The 11,197-nt window shown below is 48.8% G+C and overlaps 1 protein-coding gene across 1 annotated transcript; it reads left to right on the forward strand.

Annotated features, from left to right (window-relative positions):
- Window positions 1-1,524: 1,524 nt before the first annotated feature.
- LOC113907457 (2'-5'-oligoadenylate synthase 1-like) lies at window positions 1,525-9,515 on the forward strand. The gene is made up of 6 exons (XM_027566640.1): window positions 1,525-1,809; window positions 2,620-2,908; window positions 4,573-4,757; window positions 6,344-6,576; window positions 7,436-7,589; window positions 8,921-9,515. Exons 1-6 carry the CDS (start codon window positions 1,633-1,635, stop codon window positions 9,050-9,052), a joined length of 1,170 nt encoding a protein of 389 aa, XP_027422441.1. The 5' UTR covers window positions 1,525-1,632; the 3' UTR covers window positions 9,053-9,515.
- The last annotated feature ends 1,682 nt before the right edge of the window (window positions 9,516-11,197 follow it).

Genomic DNA, 11,197 nt, shown 5'->3' on the forward strand with positions numbered 1-11,197 from the left:
AAGTGCTAAATTCCTTAGCTTAGACTATCTGGTTTTCTTTCATTTACATAAAAAAAGCTTTTAATGTCCAGACTACCTGACCTATGTTGAGAAACTTCCATACAACCTGGCTCCTCCCCTCGCCACCCTTGAAGCAGTTCTCTCGGGGTCCCTTGAGAGGCTGTCTCCCCGGCCTCAAGTCCTAAAAATTCCCACCAAATAAAACATAACCCTCAACTTTTATGTTATGAATACTTTTTAATCGGCCGCCCTCTTTACAGATTGGGGCACTGAGGCATGCCAGGTTACATTCGTGTTCACACTGCGCAGTTAGGGACAGTTTGCAATTTTTCTGCCATCCTAAAAGTGCCTTAGGAAATGTTAGGTAGTTAGAATAGGAAACAGGAGTCCAGAATGGCAGTGGCTAAAAGACAAGGAAGGGAAAAGCCCGCAAAAATAGAACAAAGGAAGGCGCGAGGACTGGAGTGAAGACCTCAGGTGGGACAGACAGCACTCCTGGCTAGCCCAGTTTACACAGGGCAGGCCCAGGGGGAGGAAAAGACATAAAAAGAGGAGCCAAAGGGCTGGGCTCGCTCTTCTCTTCATGTCTTTTGGGTTGGCATGCCCTCACGCCTCGAGGATGTATTTTCCTTTTATTTTCTAAATAAAACTGAGCTGTAACTCAGAGCCGTAACACTGATCTGTCCGAGAGCTATAACACGGTCTGTCTGAGAGCTGTGGCACGCCAAGGGCTTTAACGTCCATCGCTTCAAATTTTTGTTGTGATGAGACAGAACCAAGGAGATTATACTCCCCTGACAGGAAATAACGTCTATTAAGCAAAAAGTGAAATGTATGGAGTTAGGCCATTAAAAGAGAGAAAGAGAAATTATATGTGTATGTATGTGTGCATTAACCTAGAAAAATATCTCACAAGACTACACCAAAGTAGTTACACTTCTAGTCAGGATCAGGATGGAATTTATGCTTCCAGATTTTTTGACTGTTTCTGTTTGCAACATTCATGTACTGCTGCAAGGACCATAGGAGGCTATAGAACAATGTTGTCTGCAACAAAAAAGAGAGGAAAAAGAAACCAAAAATCTGTTTCTACTTGTGATTACTCTTGGGTGCAATGCCAACCTGGGTTAAAAATACCTTTTCAGAGTACATTCTGAAGAAAGACCAGATGTTCTAGGCTGTGAAAGTGTTAATTGCTCAGTCCTGTCTGACTCTTTGCAGCCCTCTGTATAGCAGCCTGCCAGGCTCCTCTGTCCATGGGCTTTCCAGCAAAAATACTGGAGTGGGTAGCCATTCCCTTCCCCAGGGGATCTCCTGATACAGAGATTGAACATGGGTCTCCTGCATCAAGGCAGGAGTAAATCTGGGATTCTAGAGGAATGTACTGGGAGACCTGACAGGATGAAAGCAGAGTTTGATTTACTCAGAGCAAAGGAGAGATTAAAGACTCCAGCCAAAGCTCCTCCCTTCCAAGGAAACGAAACCAGCAGCAGCCCAGACTAAGGACATAGCTCCTCCCTGCCAGTGAAATGAAACTTAACAGCCTCCAAACCCAGGCAGCAGAAGAGACAGAAGCTCACAGATTCAGGCAGCAGCTCTGCCGCCTCTGGCTCTCCAGTCCCCAGCACCGTGATGGAGCTCAGAAATACCCCGGCCGGGTCTCTAGACAAGTTCATCGAAGACCACCTCCTGCCAGACGAGGAGTTCCGCATGCAGGTCAAAGAAGCCATCGACATCATCTGCACTTTCCTGAAGGAGAGGTGTTTCCGATGTGCCCCTCACAGAGTTCGGGTGTCCAAAGTTGTGAAGGTGAGTCCAGAATGGCCTGGCTGGGGAGAAGAGAGGCTGGTGAGCAAGCGTTTGCACAGGGACAGGCAGAGAGCAGAAGGCTGAGGTCTCTGGGGCTGGTGCTTTCTGATTTATCCATGCCAGAACTATAACCACATTTGTGAAAATAGCTTCTGGGGTGAGGGCATCATCTGTAAGTTTTTAACAAATTCCCTGGAGAGGTGTATAAACCACCTGGGTCACGACTGCTATAGAGATAAGCAATCTGAATCCTGGCAGCATCTACAGTTCACTAATCTTGACCAGGCTGGGATCTCACTATTTCTGCAAAGTCACGAGCTGGTTAAGAGTGTACGTTTTAAAAGCAGATAGCACCTGCTGGCTGTGAAGTCTTGGGCAAGTCACTTAACCTCTCTGTGCCTCAGTTTCCTTATCTATAAATTTCAGTACCTTATAGGGCTTGCAGATCAAGTAAAGTCAGCATGGGCCAGTTTACAGTATTAATCACATAAGGTCATAAATTACAGGGGGTAAAGAATACAGACCCTGGAAAAAGACAACCAGGATGTAAACTGTATCTCTGCCACCCACTAGCTGTATGACTGAACTGATACATGATCTCTCAGCATCTGTTTCCCCATCCAGAAGATGACAACAGATAGTAACAGTAGCTAGATCCCAGAGTTCTTGTGAGCATTCTAGGAGTTACAGCCGCTGATGCCTTCAGAGCAGTGGCTAGCATTCAAAATGTTAGTGATTGTTCTCAGCATTTTATTTAGGGAGGCTCTTCTCAATGAAATGTGTCAATACTCATTCTTATCACCTTTTTAGGGCGGCTCCTCAGGCAAAGGCACGACCCTCAGGGGACGATCAGATGCTGACCTCGTCGTCTTCCTCACCAATCTCACAAGTTTTCAGGAACAGCTTGAGCGCCGAGGAGAATTCATCGAAGAAATCAGGAGACAGCTGGAAGCCTGTCAAAGAGAGGAAACATTTGAAGTGAAGTTTGAGGTCCAGAAACGGCAATGGGAGAATCCCCGCGCTCTCAGCTTTGTGCTGAGGTCCCCCAAGCTCAACCAGGCGGTGGAGTTCGATGTCCTGCCCGCCTTTGATGCCCTAGGTGAGTGCTCCCAGCCACAGGTTCTTATAGTCTTTGTCCTATGTCAGGGCTTCTTCTGCTCTCTTGTCTCTGAGCAGAAATAAAATGTCTTATTAACCAAGGTATCCCTTCAAGTGAGAGGAGACACCAGCATCTCTCCTGGGACAAGAATGCCTAGGGTCACACTCAGCCACTGAAGTGACGTTAAACAACAAACTGGTACAGTTAGGGGTCAAGATATTTTTATAGAACACCTGCCAGGCTTACTAGTTTGACTTTTGGCAAACTGTGTAATCTTTCTAAAAACTGCTGCTGCTGCTGCTGCTGCTGCTGTTAAATCGCTTCAGTCGTGTCTGACTCTGTGTGACCCCATAGACGGCAGCCCACCAGGCTCCCCCATCCCTGGGATTCTCCAGGCAAGAACACTGGAGTGGGTTGCCATTTCCTTCTCCAGTGCATAAAAGTGAAAAGTGAAAGTGAAGTCACTCAGTCGTGTCTGACTCTTCACAACCCCATGGACTGTAGCCTACCAGGCTTCTCCGTCTATGGGAGTTTCCAGGCAAGAGTACTGGAGTGGGGTGCCATTGCCTTCTCCATTCTAAAAACTAGGTCTAGGGTAAATTCAATATGTTAATTTCATTTTTTTATGCAAAATGTGAGGCAACCATATCAAACTTATACTGAGGGTTGGAATACAGAGCTAATGTGCAGGAACATTGGGACAGGAAGCAATTCATTCTTTGAGGCTCAGTTTCCACTGTGTACCTTAGATGCGGGGCTTCCCTGGTGGCTCAGTGGTTAAGAATGCACCTTCCAAGCAGGAGATACAGGTTCGATCTCTGGGTCAGGAAGATCCCCTGGAGAAGGAAATGGCAACCCACTCCAGTAGTCTTGCCTGGGAAATTCTATGGACAGAGGAGCCTGGCAGACTAGAGTCCATGGGGTCACAAAGAGTCAGACAGGACTGAGCAACTGAGCAGGAACACAGACCTGGAGGTGCAAGGCGTGTTCCATGGCCCTAAATGATACAGACAGAGAACCTCTCTCCTGGAGCCTGACCATATGAACACCAGGAAAGAAATGATAACTTGCTGTGACCAAAACTAAATATGTTGACTCGAAAGAGAGCAAAGGGGACCAGAGGACTTGGGTAGATAGGTTAACAAGAGAGGTGACCTCTGACCTGAGGCCCAAAGAATGAGAAAGAGTCAAGCATGGGAAGACCTCCCAGGAAGAGGAAACAGCAGGTGCAAAGACAGGAATGAACATGACATATTTGAAGAGGTGAAGTAACCAGGGGAGTCAGTGGCAAAGGGATTGAGGCAGGAGGTAAGACGAGGGAGGAGACAGGCCTCACCATCCGCGTGGACCACTGTGAGGACTTGGGATTTTACCCAGAGGTCCTGGGAAGCAAGAAGTGGAAGGATCAGGTTTAAAGGCCTCTATATGGACTGTGGAGGATCCAGGGGGGAGGGTGCCGCCACCTCTGCTGAGTCCAGGTGAGAGACGATGGGTGACAGCGGTAGAGGCGGGAGAAGGGAGGACGGGGATGGACCTCAGGCCCCCTGGCTCTGGGCCTGCTGACCTCCCCACTGCCCCCCACGGCCAGTGAGCTTGTTGTCTCAGAGGGAATGGAAGAACCTCAGAGAAGAGCTGACGTCGAAACATGGATTCATTCCCAACAGGTCAGTTGACCAAAGGTTACAGACCTGACTCTAGAGTCTATGTCCGGCTCATCCAAGAGTGCAAGTACCTGAGGAGAGAGGGCGAGTTCTCCCCCTGCTTCACGGAGCTGCAGCGAGACTTCCTGAAGAATCGTCCAACCAAGCTGAAGAGCCTCATCCGCCTGGTGAAGCACTGGTACCAACTGGTATGGCCGGTCCCATCTGGGCAGAGAGCCGAGGAGGAGGAGAGGGGAAGGGAGAGAGTGAGGACGGGAGAGGAGGGAGAGAGGCGTGGAGGGAGGGAAGGAGCAGGGAGAGGTGTGGGGAGGAGCCAGGATGAGGCAGTGGGAAGAGGGAGAGGTGACAGAGGCGGGGGGAGAGCAGAGGGGAGGGAAGGGAAATCACAAATCCATCCTTCCAGTTACTGCGGCCAAACCAAGGGTCATCCTTGGCTTCTTCACAGACACCCACATCCAACTAGTCAGCAAATGTTGTTGGTCCTATGTTAAAATATATTTATGATTCATCCATGGTCACCACCTCCGTTACCCCTCAGTCCAGATCATCTTGGGAGGCTCAAAGGATCTGCCCTTGACCTCTCTGAATCCCCATCTCTGTCCGCGCACCACCACCCTCAGGCCACGCTCTTCTCTTCGTTAGTCCTCCTGGAGAGAAACTCTACACTCCAGCCTCCAGGCCTTTGCATGTGCCTATTTGTTTATTTATTGTGTTGTTGTTGTTCAGTTACTAGGTCATGTCTGACTTTTTGTGACCCCAGGGACTGCAGCACACCAGGCTCCCCTGTCCTCTACTCTCTCCCAGAGTTTGCTCAGATTCCTGTCCATTGAGTCGGTGATGCTTTCTAACCATCTCACCCTCTGCCACCCCCTTCTCCTCTTGCCCTCAATCTTTCCCCAAATCAGGGTCTTTTCCAATGAGTTGGCTCTTCCCGTCAGGTGGCCAAAGTATTGGAGCTTCAGCATGAGAACTTCCAATGAATATTCAGGGTTGATTTCCTTGAGGATTGACTGGTTTGATCTCCTTTCAGTCCAAGGGACCCTCAAAGAGTCTTGTCCAGCACCACAGTTCAAAAGCGTCAGTTCTTTGGTGCTCGGCTCTCTTTATGGTGCAAGTCTCACATCTGTTCACATAATCAAAGCTAAGGTTTTTCCAGTAGTCATATTTATTGTCTGTCTCCCCACTATTCCCTGGTGGCTCAGATGGTAAAGCATCTGCCTGCAATGCGGGAGACCCAGGTTCAATCCCTGGGTCAGGAAGATCCCCTGGAGAAGGAAATGGCAACCCATTCCAATACTCTTGCCTGGAAAATTCCATGGACAGAGGAGCCTGGTGGGCTACAGTCCATGGGGTTGCAAAGAGTCAGACGGGACTTCACTTTCACTTTCCCCTCGATAAATGTACAAGAACAGAAGGATTTATGTGTTTGATTCCCTGCTGTATCCCAGGAACCTAGAACAGTGCCTGGCACATGAAAGAAGTTCAAAAAATGATTGTTAGGTGAGTTAATGAGTGCTATATCCCCCACCAACATCACACACACACACACACACACACACACTTCTGTTCACTTCCTAGCCATCTGGCTTTGAACAGGTGAGTTAATAGCTCTGTGAATGCCACCATAGACCATACCTAAATGGATAGGTGTGGATTTGCTCTCAGAAAACTTTATACCCTAAAACAAGTTACAGGCTGAATTTGATCCATGAGAAATGAGCTTTACACAAATGCTAGACAAGCCCATTTTTCTGATTGTTTTCTCTCTACTCAGTGTAAGGAGCAGCTTGGAAAGCCATTGCCCCCACAATATGCTCTGGAGCTTCTGACGGTCTATGCCTGGGAGCAAGGATGCAATAAAACAGGATTCATCACAGCTCAGGGATTTCAGACTGTCTTGAAATTAGTCCTAAAGTATCAGAAGCTTTGCATCTACTGGGAAAAGAACTATAACTCTGAAAACCCTATTATTGAAGAATATCTGACGAAGCAACTTGCAAAACCCAGGTACTCTATCCGCTCAAGGCTTAGCTCCCCACATAAATGAACCCCTGCTTACAGCTGTAGCACCCTGGAAATGAAGGAATTGGGAGGGTTCCACATTAACTGATCATCTTCTGATACCATGCTGCTGGGCACTTTACTAGTACCGTCTAATTTTAAAAACAGTGTGCAAAAAACCATGTGAGTCAGGCACTATGCTAACTGCTTCACAGATGAGTAAACCGAGATTCTGAGCAGTAAAGAGTTTGTCCAAACCCTAACCCAAACCCTAAAGAGTTTGTCCAAACCCTAACTCTAAGAAAATGAGCGAAACAGCTGAAATTTCGACTAAAATAACAACAGCTACAGCAACAATAATAATTGCTCCCAGAAAGTAAGAGCTTGCTATAAGACTAACACACTCTAATAGTATAGTAAAAATTATGATTATTGTAACTGTCATGCACTAACCCCTTACGATGGCCCAATTACTGTGCTGAGTATTCCATGTTGCTTATCTAGATCCTCATAGAACATCCTTTGAAGTAGGGATGTTCAAATCTGCCCATTTCACAGATGAGCATACTGAGAATTAGAGAGACCAAGACATCTACCCAAGGTCACACTCCTACAGAAGAGCAGAGGTGATATTCAAGCCCAGGTCTATCAAAGCCCAAATGCAAGGCTCCCCCTTCCGTTCACTGTCCTCCATGGAGCAGGGCACCCAGGACACACCCAGGGAGTGATGCTCTGCTGGAGCCCTGATGCTGCCTGAGTCTGAGCCTGGGCCAGGCTGGTTGCTTTGCCCTTCCTGGAGCATCTAGGCCACCCGCCAGACAGAACCCAGCTTCTCATCTCTCTCTCTCTAAATATTACCCTTCAGGCCTGTGATTCTGGACCCGGCGGACCCTACAGGAAATGTTGCTGGTAAAGACGCATATAGCTGGGAGCGGCTTGCACGAGCGGCTTTGGTCTGGCTGGATTACCCGTGCTTTAAGAAATGGGATGGGTCTCCCGTGGGCTCCTGGGATGTGTCGGTGAGAACTTCTGCTTCTTTACCGCTGCCCTGCCCCTACCCCTTCCACACAATATGGGGTGTGTAGCTAGAGACCATTCCTTCCAAAGAAATTGCCTCTTGCTAGAGGTCACTAGGGCTTCCCTGGTGGCTCAGACAGTAAAGAATCTGCCTGCCTATGCAGGAGACCTGGGTTCAATATCTGGGTCAGGAAGATCCCCTGGAGAAGGAAATGGCAACCCCCTCCAGTATTCTTGCCTGGAGAATCCCCATGGACAGATGAGCCTTGGTGGGCTACAGTCCATGGGATCGCAAAGAGTTAGACACGACTGAGCAACTTTCAGTTTCACAGAGGTCACTCCCATTCATATCATGCCAGGCTGTGCTCCCTGTTTTACAGTCATCTTGACCCCAATCAGAGGGTTCCTAGACTTCTCACATCCCTATCCAGAGCTTATTCTTTAATTAATGCCTCCTTGGCCAGAAGTAACTTTTTTAACAGCGCCAATTGGCTCATTCCACTAAGAAGAAAAAGAATAACCACCACCACTTATGAATACCTACTTTGGGGTCAGGCTCTGTTCTTAGCCCCTTAAATTTCATTGTTTCATTAAATCCTCATGACACCCCATGAGCCCTGATTTCTACTCCCATCTTACAGATGAGAAAAGGAGGCTCAGAGAGGTGAAGTCACCTGCTCAAGCCCACTCAGCTAGGGAGCCGCAGAGCTGGGAATCCCACTCAGCAGACTCCAATGCCAGGACTTACTCCGCTGAGCTAAACAGCCTGCCTTGTATCCCCTTCCCCCTCCATATCACACAACAAACGGGTGACTCAGAGTAGGTGAGGACGTGGGTGTGTCACACAACTAAGTCGGGGCTGAGGGCCTCATCTTTCCACTCCAAGAGTAGGGATCTTTCTCAAGCTGGAGTGGAGAGGGCTGATGATGCCAGAGATGGGTTTCCCAGGAAACAGGCTCTGGGATGAAGTTCACGTGCAGGATGTTTCTGGGGAGGACCATTGGAACGACACCTGTGTAAAGGAGGGGAGTGAGGTGGGTACCAACACAAGGAGAGGGACATCCGGGATGCTGGCCATCTCAGTCCATCTCCCCGGGGAGCCCTGGGGGCCCCAACAGCCTCCAGAGTTGTCCTACAGAAGACCGAGGTGGCCAGGCCTTTATAGCCCCAACACGGGTCAGCCGCTGAATGCGGACAACCCAGGAGTGGGTGTGGCCTTCCTTGAAGGGCATCCAGGCGGCAGGTCACAGCGTCCACGGTGAATGCTCACTGAGACCCGTGCCAAGCGGGGAGGCCCAGCTCTCCAGTGTGACAATGTGCTTCTCCCTTTCAGCCCCAAGAACACAGCGACCTGATGTTCCAGGCCTATGATTTTAGACAGCACTATAGACCCTCTCCAGGAATCCAGTTCCACGGAGGAGCCTCTCCCCAGGTGGAAGAGAACTGGACATGTACCATCCTCTGAACGCCAGAGTATCTTGGAGGCAAGGTCTCCAGAGCCATCTGGGCCAGCCCTCTTCACTTCTAGGGCTAGGGGGCTTGGATCCAAAGACAGCTGTGAATTGATGTCAGACCTGGGACCAGAATCCAGGTCTCCTGACCCCCAGCCTTCCTGCTATTCTGTGCTGTCTTTTCTTTCATAGACAATGCTCCCCATTGGAGCCTGACAATAGCCTCTCTGAGCCACCAGGAGAGACTCAGGCAAAAGAGTGGAATCCCAGCCTTGACTTTCTTCTGTGAACCTGAGGGGAAAGGTGATGGTCCAATTTATTGTCAATAATAACAAAAATAGTAGCAAATGCCATTTGTTGGGTGTTAATTAGCTTCAAGGTACAGCGCCAAGAAGTATACCTGCATATTATGTGTGTGTGTGCATATTCATTGATTCAACTAAAGATATTAATTGGGCACCTGCTCTGTGCCAAGCATTGTTCTGGTCACTGGCTCACTGTTGTTGCTCAGTTGCTGAGTTGTGTCTGACTCTTTGGGACCCCATGGACTGCAGCACACCAGGCTTCCATGTCCTTCACTGTCTCTCAAAATTTGCTCAGATTCTTGTCCATTAAGTTGGTGATACCATCCAACCATCTCATCCTCTGCCTCCTTTTGCTTTTAATATTTCCCAGCATCAGGGTCTTTTCCAATGACTCGGCTCTTCTCATCAGGTGGCCAAAGTATTGGAGCATAGCAATGAGTAAAGCAGACAAAAATCCCTGCCTCATGGAGCTGATATTTTGTGGAATACTCTACTATTGGAGAGATGAGGGTCCTTTCAATTCTCAACTACAGATAATCCTGAGACAAGCATCTTTGGTTCATCCTTTGTCCACATCTCTGATTATTTACCCAGGAAAAATTTTAGAACTGCCCTGTGTAATTCAGTAGTCATTAGTCACGGATGGCTATTGAGTACTTGAGATGTAGCTGAACCCAACTGAGAGGTGCTCATCTTTATACTTTCCTGAGTTTTCAGATTATTACTAATTTGGGGCTGTAATTTGTACTGCTTATATGACCACAAGAAACAGTAAAGCTATAGCTGAACCCAACTGAGAGGTGCTCATCTTTATACTTTCCTGAGTTTTCAGATTATTACTAATTTGGGGCTGTAATTTGTACTGCTTATATGACCACAAGAAACAGTAAAGCAAGGTTTCTGGTTCAGAACTATCCCATCCACCCCTGCTATTAAAAGCTAGCATCTGCCCCCTTGCAAGGAGACTCTTGCAGAGGCTTCTCATCCATAAGACACCCCCCAGCTCCGAGGACCAGTATCCACCTCCCCTCCTGCCCACTAGGACTGTAAGTATGGTCAAGTCCCAACACAGCCCACCTGGGGACACTCTGGGCCTGCTGAGGGAGGAATAGACTTGTATCCATATCGGCCGGAAGACCCGGCAGCGTGTACCAGCACAAGTCAGGTGGGTGTGGGGGAGGGACCCCAAGGGCACTTCATCAAGGGGCTGCGGAGTCAGGTCAGATGACCTAGAGCTTATTGATTTGGAAGTCCCCTCCTGGACTTCAGGACTTCACACCCTGGCAAGGACCCCAGGAGAAGGTGCAGACTCACTCTTAGCCAGGCTCTTAGAACGGATAAAGTACGAGCATATGCCAGGTGATATTCCCGCGAGAGACGGTGGGCTGCTGCTGCTGCTGCTAAGTCGCTTCAGTCGTGTCCGACTCTGTGCGATCCCATAGACGGCAGCCCACCAGGCTCCCCTGTCCCTGGGATTCTCCAGGCAAGACCACTGGAGTGGGTTGCCATTTCCTTCTCCAAAACATGAAAGTAAAAAGTGAAAGTGAAGTCGCTCAGTTGTGTCTGACTCTTAGCGACCCCATGGACTGCAGCCTACCAGGCTCCTCTGTCCACGGGGTTTTCCAGGCAAGAGTACTGGAGTGGGGTGCCAATGCCTTCTCCGAGAGATGGTGGGAGATGGGATTAAAAGGTCAGGGAAGTGGATGTGCTAGGGGCCGATGTGCTGTATAAATCCAGAAAGAAAAAAGAAAAACCCCACCAAATTATCTCCCGTGGAAAAGCAGAGAATACAGCTCTACTGAGGCCATAAAGGATATGCTAGCGAGGCACCTCCCTGGTGGTCCAGTGGTTCAG

Source organism: Bos indicus x Bos taurus, chromosome 17, assembly GCF_003369695.1.
Source record: "Bos indicus x Bos taurus breed Angus x Brahman F1 hybrid chromosome 17, Bos_hybrid_MaternalHap_v2.0, whole genome shotgun sequence".
NCBI lineage: Eukaryota > Metazoa > Chordata > Mammalia > Artiodactyla > Bovidae > Bos > Bos indicus x Bos taurus.

Excerpts from the sequence above, each read along its gene's own strand:
- LOC113907457 (XM_027566640.1), top strand. The coding sequence starts at position 1,633 with ATGGAGCTCAGAAATACCCCGGCCGGGTCTCTAGACAAGTTCATCGAA. Across the intron at positions 1,810-2,619 it reads GGGTGTCCAAAGTTGTGAAG|GGCGGCTCCTCAGGCAAAGG; the intron begins GTGAGTCCAGAA and ends TCACCTTTTTAG. Across the intron at positions 4,758-6,343 it reads TGAAGCACTGGTACCAACTG|TGTAAGGAGCAGCTTGGAAA; the intron begins GTATGGCCGGTC and ends CTCTCTACTCAG.